Below are 22425 nucleotides of genomic sequence, written 5' to 3' on the forward strand. Positions count from 1 at the left end.
CCTTGCATATTTAGCAGACAAACCAAGGGCATGGTTATTGAAAGAATGTCTCACATTAAATTGTGAAATTCATGGTCCCTAGCCTTTGTGAGGGGTTCTGGAGTCAGAGTGGGGCTTTATTGATCATTTACTGAAAATGCATTAACTTCTTTGAACATCTTCCCTGCCCCTGAGTATTTTACAAACTTGTTATGATAGGCAACAGTGCTTCTTCCATTATTGTGGAAAAACATGGCTCCTTGTCAGGGATTCTGGTGTTCTTTATTAATTATATAAAGAAAATGCATGATTTTTTAAATAATTTTGTCTTTTCTTATGTATAGAGTATAGAATAGGTAAACTAAGTGCATAGTTATGATGAACAATATCAATTTGTTTCTTCCAAAATTGTGAAAATCATGGCCTATAGATCAGGAGTTCTTGTGTTCAAAGCTAAGCTACTTAATGAATATTTTGCTGGAGCATAAACCCTTTACAATGAATCTGAGGTACCATTACATGGACCCGGGCCACCATTAAACTATTCACTTGATGATTTTGTTATTACAGAGCAGGAGGTGTTGGATCAGCTCCAAGTAATAAATGTTACAAAACCTCCAGGTTCTGACCGTATGTCTCGATACTTTGATCCTCAGAAATATAGCTAATTCGATAGTAAAAACCTCTTATCAAACTATACAATGAAATATATGTAGATAACGAACAGTATTCAAGCTCGAAAGTCCATTAAACAATACAAAATAGGAGCAAAGCAAACACGGACCTCCAAAACATCAGAGGTGGCATCAGGTGCCATGGAGGAGTGAGCATCCCCTGCCAACCGGTCACACCCGCCGTGTGCTCCTTGTCATAATCGGGAAATAACGGAAAAATCCGTCGACAATTCAGTGTGTAAATAATGGTCTAACAATTAGTATGAAAAAGTCAGTCAGCATTTGACTCAATGATAAATTGTATTTGCTGACAAGGTCATTGTATCGACCATAGAACTTACGAAATGAGGACTTTAAACGAGACTGCTGATATTCTTGTTTCATCAACTTGTTTGTCAATAATTTACCTCGTTTTAGAAACTGTACATACCTAGAGCATGCTCTTGCGTGTCGAATCAACTGAGAGATATAAACCCCGCATGCAGGTGGTGAAGGTATATTGCTGCATAAGTAAGGGAAGTTGACGATTGAAAAGTTAAAGTCATCAAGTTTATCATAAAGCTTGGTTGTTAGATTACCATTTACGTCTTTTTCAAGTAAAATATCAAAATATGAAACAGATGTGTCAGGCTCTTTGGTATCTTTTATCTCAAGCTCACTGGGATATATCGTATCGACATAAGAATAGAAATAACCATAATTGTTAATTGACAATACGTCGTCGATATATCTAAATGTCGAGTTGAAGGCCACAGCAAGTGTTTTCTTCTTTTCACGTATAAGATTTTCGACAAATTCTGCTTTAACAACCAATATATATATATATCAACAAAATAATTTTGCAAATGACCAATGACAAGTAAGTAATTTCACGAGTATTGATTTTATTTCCCCTTCGCTGCTGAGAATATTGTAATAAGTTAAAACACATCTATTATTGAAGCCTTACATTTATAACTTTAAGAGTTATGATAATTAGATTTTTTGATTTATGATACACAATATTCGCACGCAAATATGATATAAAACCGATCAATATATTAGTACGCGAAAAATGAACTTGAAATAGGGTGAATATGTTTTGTCTATATTGTCGAGTAAAAAATGTATGTTGTTTTAAATTAAAAATGACTTTTAATGAAGGTTTTAGTTGACCGTTGACAGAAACAGATTGCTATAAAATACAAAGTCTTACATGAAGCATCGTTCTTAATTGACAAATTAATCTTGTAATAAATGAATATCAATATCAAAATTTGATATTTGACTATTTGTCGAAAATATGCAAAAACAAAATTAATGTAGATTTACGGTAATATACATGTGAAATCAGAGCAAAGTTTTATTTTCATTATTGCAAATTCTTTTTATGCCCCCGTAATCGAAGATTCGGGGGTACATAGTTTTTGCCCTGTCCGTCCGTCTGTCTGTCTGTCTGTTTATCTGTTTGTTCGCAAAAACTTTAAAATACCCATAACTTTTGATTGGTTGGAGCTATGGCTTTCATATTTCACATGTGTATTCCTTATGACAAGACCTTCCTTTATTTTACCAAAATATATGACCTCTTGACCTTGGAGTTTGACCCATTTTTGCAAAAAATTACCCAACTTTAACCTTGGCCATAACTTTCGAACAGTTGGTGCTAGGGCTTTCATATCTCATATGTATATTCATCGTGACATGACCTTTTCATGGGTGTAAATATTTTTGACCTTTTGACCTTGACTTTATAGTTTGATCCACTTTTAAAAAACCTTGGACATGACTTTTAAACAGTTAGTGTAAGGGCTTTGAAATTTCATAGGTATATTCCTTGTGACAAAACATTCCTTTGGATACCAACAATTTCGATCTTTTGACCTTGCCCTTGAAGTTTGACCTACTTTTGAAAAACTTTAACCTTGGTGCTAGGACTTTAATATTTTGCATGTGTGTTTCTTATTACAAGATCTTTCTCTGCGTACCATTAATTTTGACCCTTTGATCTTGACCTTGGAGTTTGACCCACTTTTAGAAAACATTATCTTTGACCATAACTTTTGAATGATTGGTGCTTGGACTTTCATATTTACCGGCTATATCCATTGACACAAGTCTTTTCCTTGGGTAACAACAATTGTGATCTCTTCACCTTAAAGTTTGATTTACATTCGAGAAACTTTAACCTTCGCCATAAGTTGCCATACGGGGGCATTGGTGTTTCACAAACACATCTTGTTTCTTAAGATGTACACAAGTTATCAACGTTTCATGAAGATTCTGACTTCAAAATGGAATAAAACAGTTGGGGTATCTTTTTTTCACTTGAACCTAGGCATTGCATGTACTGTTGTTGTTTTCTTTTCTTTTTTTTACGCCTACACAAAAACTAACAAAATCTATATATGTATACATCTTTGATGTAATAACTATCACCACGTTGTGACAGAATTTTAGACGCAATAAAATCTGAAGAATCTTTATTATTCAATCCAATTAAACCTAAACTATTTCACATTGGTTTACCCTTAAGGTGTTCATATCTAGTGCACCAAAATAAATTTAATCATAAAATTTGGTCATCGGTAATTACATTGAAATGTAAAAAATTATGGAAAAAGGTTTTTTTTTTCTTTGTTGCAACACTGTTATCCACTGGTATAATCATTCAGAAAAGGAGTATTTTGCACTATGTATAAGTGTAGACCGCTATAGTAATTCTACTTATTTTCTTTGTAAAGTTTGTGACCGGAGTTAAATATTTTATGCTTTTTATAATTTTAATTTGGTTGTCAAACTGAACACAATCCTGGAGTAAGCGACACGTTATCTATGGCAATGTCACTTCGATATCCCCATCCTCTGATCGCCAAAAATTCAATCTAAAACAAATCAAGCAAAAGAATTGTTAAAAAAACTACAACTGTAGAAGACTAATGCCGGGCTTTTAAGAAAAGGAACATTATTACAAAGCAACAGCAGGAATTGCAAGGTTTATAATTACAACTAGTCTTGGAGAAGGCGGGATGGACAACTCCTGAAAATGCCACTGTAAACCCCTATTGCCAAACAAATACCACTTGTATGGTAATGGTCCTCCAGAGGAGCCAGCCCTTACAGCTAGTGCCCCCGTATCTCTTCCATACATGTTGTAATAGAAGGATAGGCACCAGTATTGGTTAGCTGAAATGTAAGGAATAGTATTACAAGTGATTAAAGATTAAATTGTAAGTATATCCAAAATATTTGGATTTTGAGTTGGAGCTAAACATACATTGTAGATGTTTGTGCGTTTGTTTGTTTTTTCTATTCACAGTATTGTATCTGCAATTATACACGCATGTCATGCGAAGACTGACATCAGGCTCCAGCAAGATATAAGAACAAGCTCATTTCCAACTAAAATCAGTATGTTAATAACATTTCAAATTAAATTGTTGATGTACGCTGTATTGAAATAGTAACTTGTGATTAAATTTGGACACCTAGCTGAGTCCCTGCAGTCGTCAGTATGTAGGTTGTTCCTTGACTTTTGAATGTGGATTCAGTATAAGCAAACGCGCCATCCAATGGAATCTGAGGTCCGGTATCAATGCTTGGAGTTGTCTGAGAATAAAAAAAAGGAATTCATAAGCAAGTAAACCAGTCCTAAAAGAGCACGGATCGTGGAAACATAAAAATTTGCTTCTCATCTGTATTATTTATATTATGGTTAAAATAGTTCCGAGTGAGAAAGAGGTAAAGAAAGCCAGCAGAAATTAACTTGACTAATAAAATTCTTTTCATTCGTTTTCACATAAGAGGGTAGATGATGTTTAATACTTGTCCAAAGCTCCAATCTCCACCATCGTCTGTCGATTGAGCCAGAAAGGAACAAATCCCATCAGAAAACGTGCAGAGGATCGAATTGACTTTGAAAAATAGGTTTACGATTTATTTATGTCAATCAACATCATATTCACATCTTTGTCATGACAAAAAGTTACATACATATATCTACCTAATAGTTCACAATTATGTCCGCCATATCCTCCTTTACAAGTACAAGTGTACCCAGATGTTCCTCCTGGGTTACATCTTCCTCCATGTCTGCAGGGTTCTATTGCACATCCTGTTTAAATCAAAATCGTCTGTTTGATTATTAAGCTATTAATATTCTACATCTAGGATTATTCGTCTTGGGTTAAAATTCAGGTTGTGAAATTTGTTATTTGTCAAATGCAAATTCGTCGTCATAGAGAGGTTTTTAATTGCATGTACTATATTCCACAGCAATATACACATCTTGTAAATCCATTTTGCACTTACATTATAACCCGAGCTGCTTTTTTATATATCAATGCATGGATCCTGTACTTTAAAAGATATTTAAGCCACCCATTAAAATTCATAAAATTTCTATTATAACTGATCAGGGTCAGGGTTTAGGTCAAATCCTTGAAATGTAATTAAATACTTTCAAATACATTGTTAATTTTGTCACTTACTTGCAATTATTATAATTCATTCATTTTTATAAATGTTATTAATTACTCTCAATTAATTTGAAGAATGTAATTAAAATAAATACAATAGTTTTATATCTAAAAATCTTGAAATCTTTACCAATTGCCCTGGACAGTGTGCATGGTCATACTGTATAAACATTATTAGCCATTTGATTATTACTCAAACACAAGCTCATGTCAAACAGTACTGTTATGCATCATTATAAAACAACTTTTTTTTTTAGATTTGTGACTTGAAAAATAAAGTATTTGAAATGTAATTGAAAATACTTGACATTATTGGAATGTATTTAAAAACATCCAATTACTTTGAAAAAATGTATTCAAATAAAGTTAATTACAATTTCTCATTTCAATTACCCCATGCCTGTTCAGGGTATGGACGATCTTTTTTATTTTCTCTGGGAGAAAAACGACTTTAGAACCACTGGTGTTTCATGAGACAGTAAGTCACCTTGAGCACGTATTGATTCCTATAAAGAATGTCTTTTCCATCCAATATTACAATTGTTCAAGATTAAAGTCTACGTTCAAGTGGGTTTTGCAATAGTTATCATTTAATTCGACTTTAATACAAAACGATTACAAACATTCTCCTGACAACTGTAATTTCCTTCATGATTAGGATTTATATTTATTACGTAAACAACACACTCTTTTTTTGTCTTTTCTAACAACTTTATTGCTGATTAGACAGTATTTGAAGCGACAGTATTACGGCCATCATTACTGACAATGATGTAATTTTCACTTGGTGACAGCCACTCGTACCACATATACCCTCGCTAACGATGACATCATCAATAGCTATGTCACTTCTGTAACTCGACCCGCAGATGCCCTCAAAATAGATCTGCAAAATATCAACGAAACCTCTAGAAATTAATTAAAACTATATACAGGTAGAAACAAAGGAGAAATATTTTTTAAGTCAAAGTGTATTGATGCATTTTATGGATCTCTTTAAAGCTATGATTTTCAAATGAATTTGTTTTTGTGGGTAAGGCCACGGATTGAACTAAGTACGAATTATTGTGAACTAATTTCTACCATAAGTTGGAAAAGGCAACTTTAAAGTTGGAATTTCCAACTTTAACAAAAATATTACCTGGCACTTATACGCTTCTATATTTTTAATCTCGAGCGCTTTGCAAAAGATATGTTAACGTCTTCGGTTTTACTTGGAACCGAGCAAAGGCGAGAAGCGAACGCGTTGACCGCAGGTACAAAATGTAACCTGAGACAGCATAAACTTTAAGAATAATTAACAAAAACCAAACATTAAATAATACAGTTCCCAAAGAAATGTTTTCCAAAGTGTCATACACGTTTTCTTGCATACCTGAAGTCCACTTGTTGGTGCAATTTCTACAGCTATTCTCTTCCATGAATTGCCTTGATTTCCGTTTTGTTTGAATATATTGCTGACTGTTCCATTACTTCCAGTATAAAAGACATTTAGTGTTCCCATTCCATTGGAAGTCCCATACATATGGTATGAGAAACTGAGGCACTGGATTGTTTCTGAAATATATTGTATAGCAAAAAAAAAAAATTATTTGACATCGAGTTTTATTACGAACAGTAAATTGTCAACAGAAAACAAGAGGCCCTGTGGTATATAGCGCTCAATTGAGTCACTTTGGTTCTACTGTTCTGCTTCAGAATTTTAGATTTTTATGCCCCCGGATCGAAAGATCCCGGGGGTATATTGTTTTTGTCCTGTCTGTCTGTTGTCAGCTTTAACCTTGCCTATAACTTTTGATTAGTTGGAGCTATGACTTTCATATTTCACATGTGTATTTCTTGTGACAAGACCTTTCTATGGGTACCATCACATTTGACCTTGGAGTTCAACCCACTTTAACAAAATTTTATGAGACTTTAACCTTGGCCATAACTTCTGAACAGTTGGTGCTTGGGGTTTCAAACTTCACATGTGTATTTTTTTTGGCAAGGCCTTCCTTTGGATACCAATAACTTTGACCTTTTGACCTTGGAGTTTGACCTACTTTTGAAAAACTTTAACCTTGGCCATAACTTTTGAATGGTTGGAGCCAGGGCTTTCATACTTCACATATCTAATCCTTGTGACAGGACCTTCCTTTGGACACCAACCACTTTGACCTTTTGACTTTGACCTAGGAGTTTGACGTACATTTGAAAAACTTTAACCTTAGCCATAACTTTGAATGGTTGATGCTAGAGCATACTTCCCATATGTAATTCTTGTGACATCACCTTCCTTTGGATACCAATCACTTTGACCCTTTGACCTTGACATTGGAGTTTGACCTACTTTTGAAAAACCTTAAGCTTGGCCATAGCTTTGGAATAGTTGGTGCTAGGGCTTTCATACTTCACATATGTAATCCTTGTGACAAGACCTTCCTTTGGATACCAACAACTTTGACCTTGACGTTTTACTTACTTTTAAAAAACTTTAACCTTCGCCATAATTTTTGAACAGTTGCAGCTAAGGCTTTCAAATTTCACAGGTATATTCCACGAGACAAGACCTTTCTTTGGCCTGGATTTTGACTTACTTTTAAGAAACTTTACTTTAACCTTCGCCATAAGCTGCTATACGGGGGCATCAGTGTTTCACAAACACATCTTGTTTCATTTTATTTTTATGGAAAAATACATATCCCAACTTAGTCTTAAGGTGTATTACAAAAACTTCAATGAAAATGACACTGGAATGCTTCATTATCTAAATGTCTCATTCAGGCTTGCTGTTCTATCGATTTTTTTTTACATATATTTTGCATAATTTGAATCCTGAATTTAGCCCTGCCTTCACCCCATAATCTATAATTTGAGGAAAAATCTGGATCCAAACAATTTGGAATGTTTGCATATACATTTGGTATAAATTAGGTCTTGCTTCCTTTCTAATACATATTTTTTATATATATACATATATAAGTATATATATATATATATAAGTATATATATATATATATATATATATATATATATATATATATATATATATATATATATATATATATATATATATATATATATATATATATATCCAGAGATAAAACTTTGATCCCTTATTGATGTTTGCATGATATGACTAGTTATGGCCAGTTTTTTAGAAGAGGATTTTTACTAATTAATCCATTAAAAAAAATGATTACCCTTACATTGCCAAACATACACTCAGTGACCATGGTTTGAACAAGCTTGAATCTGTACAAGCTGAAGTTAAGATATTAAATGATTTTTTTTCTTTAATAATCCAATGTAAAATTTTTATTCCTATTGTGACCAACCCTACCCAAAGGGGTCCATTATTTTAACAGACTTTACACTTTAATTATTCCTCTTTTTTCCCTTTAACTTGATTATATTTCCACTCAAAATAGGGGACTTTAACACCCTTTACTCAATGAGGCTTTGTGGCAGTTTGGTTGAAAATGGTCCACTGGTTATGGAGACGGATTTGAAAATGAGGAAAGTTCACAGACAGACAAACGACGGACGGAGAACTAGGTGTTCATAAAAACTCATTGGAACCTTCGGTTCAGGTGACCTTAAAAAAGTTACATTACTATGTTTGCATCACACATTCTTAAGTTTGCACCGATTGAAATTCAAATATTAACTTGAAAGAATTTGGAACCCTAAATACTATATACTGATTTCTATGTTTACTTACATGTATATAACATTAGTCAGAGATAATTACTAACAAAATGAAAATTAATATTGTGACAATTGTACTAACTGTTACTTTACTAACACAAGGAGAAGAACTTGGAAGTTGTAAGAACTTGTTGCTGATCCTTTTGTGTTAAACAATAAAAAAATGTTCAAATCAAATCACCTTTAAATGTAATATTTGTTCTCAAGATTGCTCTGTCACCCTGTTTTCTAGGATTAGATGCTTCGATAAAAGCATATCTGAAACCCCTGTATGCAGCGGAAGGGCCGGTTTCAGAAGACAAAGTTGGTCCCTGGAATTAAATGACTGGATATCAAACGAAAAGATGATTTGAATAAAATACCATTGAAAATATCCTCTAGATAAAATTCAATACAGATAAATTATAAGTGATCAATTTGCACATAATCAGATGCAGTATTCTATTTGCTAAATAAAACACACATGCCATACTATGTATATTAAAAATGTTCTCTACGTACTCAAAAAATTACAATGCAAATTTTTCAGATTATTTTCCATACCAAGTGACCGATGGTCCAATCAAAGTCATCCTTCTGTATATCAGGCTGAATCAGAACCTCTTTCCCAATCTGATTTGAACTCTGGGCCATATTTTCCATAAAACAAGTTTTTCCAGTTTCAAATCCACATTTAACTAAAAATTAAACTTACTTATTAGAAAAATCCAAAGGAATAGTATTTTAAGTTTTAATTTGACTTTCGTAATAATCAGCTGAAAAATGCTAAAAAAATAAACCAATGGAAGGTATTGTTGTTCCTGTTGCTGTAGTAGTTTGATTCGGGGTAATGTTTGAGTCCTTAATGATGGTAGGTGTGGTCTCTTGACTACTTCCAGACTTATTCTTGTTTAGTGCATCTTCAATACTTATAGGAGAGGTGATATTGTTTGTAGGCGTGGTTTCTATTGGTGTGGGCGTGTCTTCAACAGTTGTTTCCATATGCATGGTAGGTTTCACAGTAGTACTAATAGTAGGAGATGCAATTGTAGTTGAAGCTGTAGTGCAGGTAGAAACAGTGAAAAAAGAATATATATATATATAAGAAACCTTCACATTAGGTATTCAAAAGTATATACTTTAATATGTCATTAAATTTTCCGTTTTGTTTACATGTAGGTACATACAACAGCCATGGCTGAGGAGCTCTATCGAATCAATAGCAATATCTCCAGTGAAGCTAGATCCTGCCATTCCCTCGAAATCAATCTATAAAGTAAAACTGTACGTATACGTTTTTCCCCTCAGAGACATTAATTTCTTAAAGCACCGTTGAATTATATTATATTGAAAATTCATACTTTAAGATTTTGTACTGCAGGAATATCGATTTCAGCCTGAATCCACTGGTTTCCTTGGTCGCCAGATCGACTGAATGCCACTGTTTTTGCAATATCTGTTCCTTTGTAGAATACTTTTAGGGAACCAACTGTCGATCCATACATATGATAAAAGAATTTCAGACACCTCTCTTGCGCTGTAAAACAACTGTTATTTATTAAATTGCTTATAATGTAGGCAGCTGTTTAGAAAACTTTACAATTTATTATAATAAAGTTGAACAGACGTAAATTTAATAATCTAATAAACCAATGGATTTCATTTTAAGTGATTTAGTGTCAGGTTCACTTTCTTTCTGTTCATGAACAATTCTAAAAATCAGATGAACATTCAATACGTCTTTAAATTGCTACAGTATGCACTTTGGTATTTTTGATCTTTGAAAATTTTCAGCCCTTATATACTCAGTAATCGTGCGACAGATACAACTGGTTTCTTTCTTTGCGAAATTATCCCCATAAACAATTTTATTAATTTTCTCTTCTTACCTCAAATTTGCATATTAACCTTGAATTAGCATTACGTAAAACATCATGCCATCACAAGCAAACTTTGTATTAGCTTACAATGCTTCTGTGTCAGCGAATTGCGCCACTAATAACTTTCTGCTGTTGAAGTTGAACTTGATAATTGACCTTGGGTCATTAAATAACCACCATAAGGTTATAATCTTGGTTTCATGCAAGGATCTCCAATGCACTTTCTGTTAATAGCTAGGATATGGTCTAACCCAGATTTAACATTACTATATCAATGTGCATTTCCACATAAAAAGCGTCTTGCATCTAGTGCAACCTTCCATTATTTCTCTGCAGCTAATTTGTGCTCAAAAAAAAAAATTGTACATCGGACTGACCGAAATTCCGATTTAACATTACAGTTTTATACGTATTAGAATATCCTCGAAAAACCAACAAATAGCATGATTTTAAGAAGTAAAAACTTACGTTCTATTTTTTTTAAAAAAGACATACCTATTGAAAAACTGACCAATCCTGTACTTAGAATAGCAGTATCGCCCTGGGACCGGGGCGAAGATGTCTCAATGTACATGTAATATTTTCCCGAGTGAGCATAGCTTGGTCCTGTATTTGAAGAAGGTGTTTCGTTCTACTCAAAAAATACAAAATATAAGTAAATTAAAAAATGAAAAAAATGTTTATGCGTGTAACTTTAAACTGTTACAATTATAATGGTTTATTTTATCAATTTATAACAAAATTCAAATAAATAAATAGAAAAAATTGTAATAGTATTAGTATAAATACTCATGAATATAAATAGCTCAACATGTAGGTGTATCTCTATTGAATAGTATTCTAGATTTAATAAAAATTGAAAACCATTCGCTATACGTTTTAAATGGGAATAAAACATGGCTTACTTCAATGTCAAAATTGAAGAAAAAAACAATAGTTAAGTGATTTACCGAGTTTAGGGTCCAGTCAAAAGAGTCTGTGGCTTCATTTTGTAAAATTATCATTCCAGGGTCATCAAAGTTAGCAAAGAAGTACATGTTTGCTGAAGAAGAAATTCATGTTAATTGTCTTACGTATATACACATTTGTATAATGAATCTCATCTGTTTAGCTTTTCCCTCTATTTTTAGAGGAATTTTTGCGTTTGCTTTATTTATATTCTTTTGCAGAGACAGAAGTTAAAAAGCACTAATGGGACTAATTTAAAAAGGAATAAATATTTTAAAATGAAGTGAAAAAAGATAAAATGGATTTTGAAAAATCGACACCTGAAAAATCAAAGACATCACGTCTTTTTCTGTTGAAGAAATTAAATGAAAATTTCACAATGTCTATCATATAATTTGTCAAACATTCCCAAAAAGTAAAATCATTTCATTAGTTTACCGTCGATAATTTGATCACAATTGGTTCCATTAAACCCGGTCTGGCATTCACACCAGTACGAGGTATTGGTGTCTACACATTTACCGAAGACACAGGGGTGGTCAACGCAACCTGTAGAACACAATCATAAAGTGATGAAGATCACTCGAAATCTAGGTTTTTGTTTAAATTTTAAGTACGAGGGTTGTCCAAGAAAAACGCAAACATTTTCAATATTTTCCGTTTCACTTATATTATAAAGTTAAAAATTGGTATGCACCAATGAAGATTTTTTACATAAATCACAGAAAATTCAATAAAATATCTCTATAAATAACACTTTTCTCTCTGATAAACTAATCATTCAAAGTAGCTCCCGGCGCAATTACACCGACGACGTCAAAACGTAGCAATTATCGCAAAACGTCGCCGTTTTTGACAATATCCAACTTATAGTGTTTGGTCATGTAACGTCATATTTTATTTTCATTTATGAAGTGAAAGACAGTATTAATTTTTATACACGAGAACTCTAGGTCGTACAGTTTCTGTAGATATAAATTTTGTCACATTATATTTCCAAATAGCCTTGTAATAAAGAAAACATATATGGCAATGCTAAGTTTGAAAGTCAAGAAATTAACGTGCGCCGACCACCGATATTTAAAACTCTTTAAACGCTGTTAATAAATGCATATGACATTCCACCCTTAAAGTATTTGGTCAAAATGACGGAAACATTATTTCTCAACATTGTGCCAAAAATGAATAGCTTTGGTCAGGTAGTTTATGAAATGTTTAAAAAGTTCGCGTTTTTCTGGGACAACCCTCGTATATTGCAGCAAATTATGCAAAATAATTAACAGTGAACAGTTGTCAATTAAAATTACAAGTACATTACATGTGTATCTTCTTTTCATTGATCATTTTTAAATATTATGAAAATAAATCATCAAAATTTCAACATAAATAGTTAAATTTCAACGATTCCCATTTTCCATAGTTAAGAAAAAAATTCATTCTCATTTGCTAACGCTCTTTTTCTTTGAACAGTAACCATCAGCATAATATTTTACTTACTCATTCCAATGCTCTTGACAGTAAGGTGGAATCCTTTAGATGGTGGCCTGTCGCTGGAGACAGCTGTGTTGAACCTCAGAATCATTACATTCTTTAATTCATCAGCTGTTGTGTAGATTCTTTCTGCTTTTCGCAGACCGCAAAGTCTAAAATATAAATGTGTTCCTGCTTATTGTAAAAAAAACTTATATCTCACAATCTTTTCGTTTTTACAGTAAAGAAATTATTGTATTCCATTCCTGTAAAAAATAAAGTTAACCTCGCTGTGTTCAAACTTGTCGTTTTTGAACTTTTTAATTGGTTTATTAAAAAAAAAAAACAATGAACATTTTATAAGTGCATTCTTTATGTTATGAAGACTGTTTTCATGTTTCCGATAATGTGAATTAAATAACAAAATCAGCTGCGAATTTAAACTATGAAACATTAACTTAATAGGAAATCACAAGAATAAGTTCATATACTCTGGGCCGTCTTGTCCCATGAGGTTATATCGGACTTCCAACCAATGATAGCATGTGTCGTAACCATTATCAGAGACATCCATGAAGTCTATAGTCAGCTGTATATGGCGATCTGGTGGTGCCTGCAAACAAAGGAGAGATAGCTATGCACTTGGATTTGGATGAATTTCAATGGTAATGCACAAAGAGATGGATAAATTTCATGGTACTGCGCACTAAGCTGGACAAATAATGCACATTTGAAAGATAAATTTTAAAGCAATAACACATTACGCAATAACACATTACATCTTCCCAAATCTGGTGTGAAAAACACAGAGTTAAATTCTGTATAAAATCTTTCTACCATTCATTTTCCCCCTCATTTCTATGTGCTTTTATTTAAGGAAAATTTAACTGAAATTTATTAAATACTTTGATTTTATGTCGTTAATAATAAAACCCTGATGCTTTGACTTTATATAGTGAATACTGTGGAATGTAAAAAAAGACTATAACGAACAGTGATCAATCTCCGTAGTCAAATTTAGTATAAAAGCAATGACCTAACAAATGGTGTGAAACATGTCAGATAAAATTCGACCCAACGGTAGGATGTATTTACAAACAAGACCATTATAACGATCGTAGAATTTGCGAAAAGCAGACTTTAAACGACCAGGGATGGATGAAATCTTTGTAACATCTAATTGTCAGTAAGTTGACTCGGTTTGACATCGTATTCAGAGCATGTTCTTGAGTATCGAATCAGTTTGGAGACATAAACACCATATGCAGATGATGTTGGAATATTGATACATAAATATGGGAAAATAAAGATGATTTATAACTTAGAAATTGGTAACTAAAGTTAAGTAAAAAAAAAAAAATTATTCTTTTATTCATTTTCGCAAATACTGTGAAACTCTTATTGACCATAAATTGTAAGGCATAAATTTAGTGATTAAAAAATATTAATCTATTAAAGTTAGTACACTGTTCGGTAACTTTGAATCTTTGAATATGCTCTAATTCACTATAGTAAAACTTTGTTACTTTGATGAACTCGAGTGATTACAATGGAATTTTGATTCATTTTAGTAAAACTTTGATTAACTATACATCCAATAAAATTAATATATCAAACTATCATTTATTTACAGCATGTTTTTGTTTTAGATATATATGTACCTGCAATAAAGCAAACCAAAGGAGAAAGTACATGTACCTTGAGAGTTAAAAAAGGAAAAAGAAAAAGGAATATATATACTGTCAAAAATTCCAAATATTAGCTCCGGAAAGAAAGACATGAATTGTAAATACTTCATTATAGTCGAAAGTAATAATTCAAATAACTACTACACAATTTTAGGGCGTGTACCTTGACCAGCCATACGCACTCTTCTCCCACTCTGTAATTATTGGGGTAATTGGATGACGTAATAACATGTTCCCCGTCTTCTGGTAAAGATATGACACCTCCACAGCCTGAATAATATTCAAAAAGAAACGTCTTACATTTTTTTTTTGAAAGTGACGAGTTACATTTGATCTCTATATGAGTCGGACTATCCATAAGGATATCCGCCCATCATCCAGGAACAATAACTCATAAAGTTATTATTTAAATGAATAAATAAGTCTCAAAATGAAGCTTGTAATTAAAATCTTGCTTCATTTGTCATTTCATGCATCTCGATATGATAAAAGTTTTTTTGAAGTCTTAGAAACGGTCTTGTAAAAAGTTGACCTTTGCACCCAAATAAAAGTACAAAAATACATTTCTTCAGAGGAACGAATTTCCTTTAATCAGTCTTGTATATATACCAATATAATGCTTATTTGTTTGATATGAAACTGGAAGTAATCCGGGATGCCTGATTGCAATGACACTATACAAGCTATTTACATTTTGTATTATATGTGTATTATACAACAATTAAAAGTTGATAGAAGAACTAAACTACTGTATACGTATTAAAAAAGACACGATTTTCTCAGAATGTCTGGATATCTTTAATTTTTTGTGCAAAAATATACTTGTTGAATCATTTTCAATTAGAAGATGCACAAATGTGCTTTTATTCGCAATTCCTAAAAATATATTTGAGATTTGATGATTTTTCCCTATATTATATGATTAAGTATAATGATGAACTTGAAGAAGTACCACTTGTAAATAAACTTTAATTTACTTTGTGAATTCAGAGATATTCTTGTGAGTATTTTCAATGACTTTTCTGCTGATTTTCAGAACCCGGGGATTATAGACTACCTTACCTTGTTTTGTTTTGTTTTTTTTAATATATTAATCAATAAAAAAAAAAAAAAAAAAAAAAAAAAAAAAAAAAAAAAAAAAAAAAACCAAAGCAAATAAACAAACGAACAAAACAAACAAAACCAAAGTTAGCCTAGCCTTTCCTTGTGTTTTTGTATTCTTGATATGCTGTGATGTGTGTGTATGTAGTCTCTCAGTGGAATTCTATAATTCTTATCATTTCCTTGATTAAAAACAGTCCAATACATTTTGAAAGTATTTTGACTTAAGGCGAATAGAAAAAAAATCAAAGAAGTTTTGATGGTAGCAGATTCATCTACCTTGACTTGACTTGACAGACGAACAATTACTTCCGGCTAGAGGTGAAGGACAGTGGCACTTGCAGACATGGTTTACATAGCCACCATTTTCACAGGTAGGCGGGTTGTTACAATCCTCTTCAAAAAATTAATAAAATGATGAAACGTTACTGTGTGCATACAAAAAAGGTATTTGCTTTATTCATTTATACTATTTTTATACATATTAACACAAAGGTATACTAATTTTAGTAAAACGTTTATTTATCATGTGTTCAAAATTAATTGATATATTAATCAATATATAAATTAATTGTATGAAACTAAGGTCTCTTTGAAAAGATTCATTCAAAATGTGAATTTAAAAAGTAAATTACTTAATTTATTGATACTTATATTTGGCACTTGTTCTGCCAATTTATGTGCACTGCTGATATATATAATGTGCTCGTACATCATTTACATTTGTACTACTACAGTATATAAAAAGTTCATCGTCTCAAGCCACGGTCCGGAGTCCGCTCATAGTTCTCTCCAGAATGGGAGAAGATCGTATATTTTGGCCGTGGTTTGCGACGATGATAAAATTTCTGCTAAGTTCACAATAGGAAAAATGCCAAAAAATAATTTCATTGCGCTAATAATTTTACTTTTTTTAAACAGAAAACTCTTCCTACTTGTGCATCCATAGACAGTGGTAATCTCCCGTGCGTCGTAGTACATAAGACCTTCGGCTTTGGCCGCCAAGAAGGCCAGTCTCGGATCCTTGGAACGTATTGTTGGTTTACTTCTATCAATGGCAAATGACTAGGAAAAATGTTTAATGTTCGTTCTTAATTGAAAAAGGTCTTTACTATAGAAGGGAAAAGTCTTTAAAGAAAAATATATCTTATGTTTAGTTGAGAAATTTAATGTGATTGTATTTTGTTTTTAAACTATCTTACATTTAAACTGTACTGGAGAACAGAAGATATGTCGTATGGATACAACAGTCTAGTTGTTATGGCTGCAAAATTAATATTGCTGAGTCCGCCATTTTGAATGTTGTCTCCGTAAAGTTGAATGTAACGGTCCCTGTCTCTTCTATTCTGCTCATGCCACATTCCGAGAGCGTGACACATTTCATGAATGGTTGTAGCAACCTGAATATATTAAACAGCTTTCACTACAGAAAATTAGAATAGAGGAAATATAGTTTTATTTCAGAACTGTTTAATTCAACTAACAAAGGAGTGTTTTTGATAGATGCAATGGAATTCTGTTTTGATTATAACTATTGAAAATGATATGGATGGGATTGAAAACAAATTAAGAAAAGTTCATAGTTCTTTTTTAGCACAAGTTTAGGTAGTCCAAATATTTGTGGAAAAATGTTTTATCTACTATTCTGAAAAAGACAACATAACAGGTTATCTGAGATCTATATCGTCGGTTTTACGTGGGAAATTAAATCTTAGCTAAAGCTGGCATATTGTGTTGTAACATACACTAATGCAGCCTGGGTCTCGTAAGCTAATATCCTGACGACCCCATCCTATCATTCCAACATAAGACCAACATCCGCTGAAAATAAAATCAATTAAAATACTCCTTTTACATTGAATTCTATATGGTTAACTGATTACATCATATTTTCCAATCGTGAACTTTTCTTATTTATGTAGTAATACCATTATCATCTGCATATGGTGCACTATTCGAATCGAATTTGAAGCTGGTTCTAAGTACGAGCAATTTCTAAAACGAGATAGGCTACTGGTAAATAAATTGATAATACAGGGGTATCAGCAATCTCGTTTAAAGTCAACATTTCGCAAATTCTATGGTCGATACAATGATCTTCTTTGCAAAAACAACTTGTCGTTATGTCGGGATAGATTACTGGTAAATAACCAATGCCAGTTAACCAATGTTAATCAATGCCTTTGGTAACATGCATTCATGATCAAAACGCACTCACCTCCCACTAAAAAACCTGACCCAGTTTCCATGGGGAACATTGCTGGCGGTAGCAGTTCCAAGTCTGGCAAATCGGACACAAGTAAGATTGTTCATCATTTTAATTCCCGCGTTAATAACTTCCAAAGCATCGGGGGCTGAAAAGAATGTATGCATGTTTAGAAAACGAAATCTGATCCTGTGTCATAAAATGCTATTTTATGAATAAAATTCGAAGAGAATACAATACAACGCAATACGATACAATGTACTTAGATTTGAGTCCAGTTCGTACGGAACTACGCCTTTTGGCCAAAGTGAACCATCTTGTATTATAAAGTTTCTTCTTCTGCGTTTTTGGAGATCACTTTCCTGAAGAAAAAAAAACATTTTCTGTCATGGAAGTTCTATGAAATTCACAGGTGCTTGAGAACAGGATTGAGGACTCCCCCCCCCCCCCAATAGACCCAAAGGCCCTTTTGACTTTTTAAAATAATATTTAAGGACATATTTGTGATCTAATCCATCGGATCAATTTGAAAAAAAATCCAAAAACAAACAATTTATAAAAATTTCTACTCCACTATATATACAATGGATTGATTGTTTTTTTTTTTAAATAAAACGTTTAATTGTGTCCGGTACTTTTTGGAATCGATGCCATGGATTAGATAAGAAATATGTCCTTAAAAGATGACGTTTGACAAAAAAGTTAAAAAGCCCGGGGACTATGTTGGAGCGGGGGTGGGTGGACGGGGTTGCCATCGAGCCTGTCATGAAGTACCTGTAATGAAGTGTACAATTGCACCTAATTTTTTATTCAGAATACAGTCAGGATAGCTAAGATTTTGGGGACACAATACATATATAGTAAATACAAATAATACAGCTGTCGTATTTAATACATAATTTCCTTTTTTAAATATGTGAGGTGAGAGTTTGACCATCGAAACAAGTACATACATCAGGATCTAACACTCTCAGTATTTAGAGGGAAAATGCTATTATTATTAGTGAATATGTGAACTTACATTTTCTGATTCTAATCCAAACTGTACTTTTTGTTTATGAGTAAACTTGTGCGAATCCAGTTGTTGACCTTGATATCTTTGACTATGTTGAAAATCAATGTGTGGCTGAAAAAAGTCTTGCATGTTATAAATCAGATTTGTACAAGAGTTTCATGGGTCTTACGGTTGATAAAAGTATCAGTTGATTTTTAGGCTATGGATATCCCTAGACCCAGAGCACAAGAATTTCACAATTTTGGTATAGGAAAGTGCATACTATTACTAATTACTATAAACATCATCAAGATTTTAAACTTGACGTCAATCTTAATTTGAAGAATTTTCAAATAAAAAAATAATACATGTATTATTTTCTCGAATATGGGACGAAATAAAGAATATTGGCATATTACTTTAAACAATACTTTATTTTGAACAATCTGATTGAATTGGGAAAATCAATGCCTATAAATACCCTCTCCACAAGAGGGCCATGTGGCACAACCTCTAAAGATACACAACATGATGTACATAATTTAGTAATCAATATTCTGCTTCTCCACAACATTTCTTAATCTTTAAAGAACAGGACAATTCTGAACTGCTTTCTCAAGTTAAAATATTTATAAAATAGTACATGTATCTTCAAATTCTGAAAAATCTTACCGATCTTTCGATTCCATTTCTTTTCACAAACATTCCCGCCAATAGACCAGCTATAGTGGAGTCGGGATCATAGGCCTGTAAAAAATAGTATGTTAAATAGTACATGTAACTCATTCTTGTTCATGGACTCTCAAGACTTATTACCGATATTGCATAAACTATTTCCTGAACGGAATAGGAAATTAGATGTATATACACTTAGTACAATAAAAATTGTCAAAAAAATCCAACGATAAATCTGATGCGTTAATTTCCTTTGAAAATTTAAAGTATGATACATCGATGTACATTGTCTATAGATAAGAAATTGTATTACAGGTAGTGTAACAAGAAAAGGCAGTTTTAGGGAAAAAACAATTACCTTACGGTCAATTACAGATCCACCATGACCAATTAATTTTTTATAGCTATTCTTTATTTGTACTTTTCTTCTTGCATGGCGTCTTTCCCTTTTTCCAACAATCTTAATATTTATAAAAATTTTCTATTAATTAGTGTTTCAACTTTATAAGCATTTTAATTAATATATAATAAAATATATCAATGCACATTTGGAATTGAAGCATCGAAAAGAGAAATAACTGTTTTACTATAAATTAATCGTTTTTTTTAATCATTGTATTCTAATTTATCGACGATTTTTTTTTTCAATTTGGAAACATGATTTACAAAAGATATTGGTTATTTGAATATTATTGTCATTTCTAAACAACATTAAAAGCAATCCAATGGATAAAAATACAAGTTCCAGAGAATTGTGTTATATTTCTTCGTAAATTCAATTTCATAATAATTACTGTCGATAAATGTTCCAGTGTAAATTTATTTGTATATTCCACATGCATGATTATTATGCTGAAATATGAAAACTGTAAAGAGTATTATGTATTCCCTGAAGTATTAAGCCAAGCACATTGATAGGCATTACGAGGGTCGTTCAATAAATAATGCAAAATGTCATGTAAAAATAGGAAACGCACGTAAAGCAGATTCTTAATACTTTCAATCCCTAAAAGCATTCCCTGTTAACATTTACACATGTCTGAAGTTTTTATACCTATGAACAGAGAAATTCAGGATACTCATCTTTAGACATCCTCTAAAGACACTGATGAATAGCATTTTCAATAATATAATCGAAATTGTGAAGTCTTCTTTTGATTGCTTTCATACATTTTTGGAATAAAAAGATCTCAATTGCTGAGATCTAACGAATAGTGTGTGTGTGTGTGTGTGGGGGGGGGGGAGGGGGAGTAAGCTTTGTAAACTTACTTTTCTTCAAAATTTTATTTAATTTTCTATGTTTATTTGCAGCAGCGTTGTCAGGTACAGAATAATATTCTGAGGACCTGTATTTCGACTTGCTTTGCAGGAAGGAAATCTGCTTAACTTTCCTGAGTGAAACTTTAACATAAAAGTTACCATTGATAGTTCCTCCATTGGCTGTTTGTACATGTTTTACTGAACCTCTTGAATAAAAAGAAAATTTAGAAAACATATTTGAAGCCCTTGCTTCTCTTTGCAATAATAGGCCGACAACTTCCTTTGATTCCACATTTTATTCTGGATCTTCTTTTCGGCAATAAAAACTACACCCATGTTACGACATCTCTCACTCAAGTTTATCAAATCTTTTTAGTAAAAATGTTCATTTTTAAATCGACCATTGCGCCATTTAACATGTATTTTCTATTAAGCATATGTAAGGAAATAAAGCACCCATCTGATAGAATTATTGTTAGATTTAATTCATTTGTCAGAAATCTATAAACTGTTGCGACGATGAAAAGTTTAGCGTCTTAGCAATATCTATCAAAGTAAATCTGGCATTTTCAGATCTCAAATTGCTCACAATAGTGATATTTTCTGGTGTCCCTACAGATGTTTATTGACCAATTTGACTGCGATTTTTTACTTGTACTTTTTAAGTACGAATCCATCTGAAAACTATACAGCGTGAAAGACTAGTCTTTTAACATATTAAAATCATATCTTTAATATTGGTTTTTCCAGCTATATGTGTAATGAAGCACAGTATTCACATACGCCATCATTTTTTTCTTCTTAGCAGCGATCATTTTCAAACAGTTATCTGCTCAGTGTAGTGACCATGCTTATTTTAAAAGTGAATTCACTTGCGACAACAATAGGAAAAACCATGGGGTTTTCTGTGATTAGGGGTTCCTTAATAGAACTTTTCAACTGTTAAAAAATGAAATTGAATACTTCTTCATTTATTATGACAAACTTTATGTTGCATTACTCATTGAATAACCCCCGAAATTCCATGCGTTTGACTGACTTCGAATCAGTGTGTTTTCATTTGAGGTTCTGTTATTCTGGATTGCTTAAAAGACTAAGAAGCATCAAAGAACTGTCGATGACACGTTAAACCAGTAGATAATACAATCCTACTTATATATCTTTGGGTTAAACTACAACTTACACAACAATTATGAAGAAAACAATGGCAAGTTAAGAAGTATGAGGTTCTAATTACTTAAATTGTTACTGCTTCTAAGTTGTTTACAAGTTTGGGATGTTTGGAAAAAAGTTTATACGAAATACTTTCAAAATAAAACTATGAAATAAAGTAAATAAATATGTGTTGAATTATTTTTTTTCCATTTTACAATGCTTTTATTGCCAAAAGATGCTAACACTCTGTGGGTACAACTTGTACG

General features: G+C 32.2%; 1 protein-coding gene across 1 annotated transcript; it reads right to left on the reverse strand.

The window, feature by feature from the left end:
- Nucleotides 1-3427: 3427 nt before the first annotated feature.
- On the reverse strand, nucleotides 3428-21196 carry LOC133175702 (uncharacterized). Its single transcript, XM_061310812.1, has 28 exons — nucleotides 21164-21196; nucleotides 20103-20204; nucleotides 19742-19816; nucleotides 19097-19201; nucleotides 18338-18437; nucleotides 18088-18223; nucleotides 17615-17690; nucleotides 17072-17269; nucleotides 16805-16934; nucleotides 16149-16265; nucleotides 14932-15038; nucleotides 13572-13693; nucleotides 13108-13253; nucleotides 12049-12159; nucleotides 11613-11704; nucleotides 11158-11293; nucleotides 10144-10319; nucleotides 9970-10051; nucleotides 9583-9840; nucleotides 9347-9480; nucleotides 8985-9114; nucleotides 6486-6667; nucleotides 5915-5996; nucleotides 4636-4746; nucleotides 4458-4546; nucleotides 4121-4241; nucleotides 3640-3818; nucleotides 3428-3517 (listed from the first exon to the last, which is right to left on the reverse strand). Exons 1-28 carry the CDS (start codon nucleotides 21194-21196, stop codon nucleotides 3428-3430), a joined length of 3420 nt encoding a protein of 1139 aa, XP_061166796.1.
- Nucleotides 21197-22425: the final 1229 nt, after the last annotated feature.

Source organism: Saccostrea echinata, unplaced genomic scaffold (genome assembly GCF_033153115.1).
Source record: "Saccostrea echinata isolate AGI-Se365-2 ecotype Australia unplaced genomic scaffold, CSIRO_AGI_Sech_v1 ptg000064l, whole genome shotgun sequence".
NCBI lineage: Eukaryota > Metazoa > Mollusca > Bivalvia > Ostreida > Ostreidae > Saccostrea > Saccostrea echinata.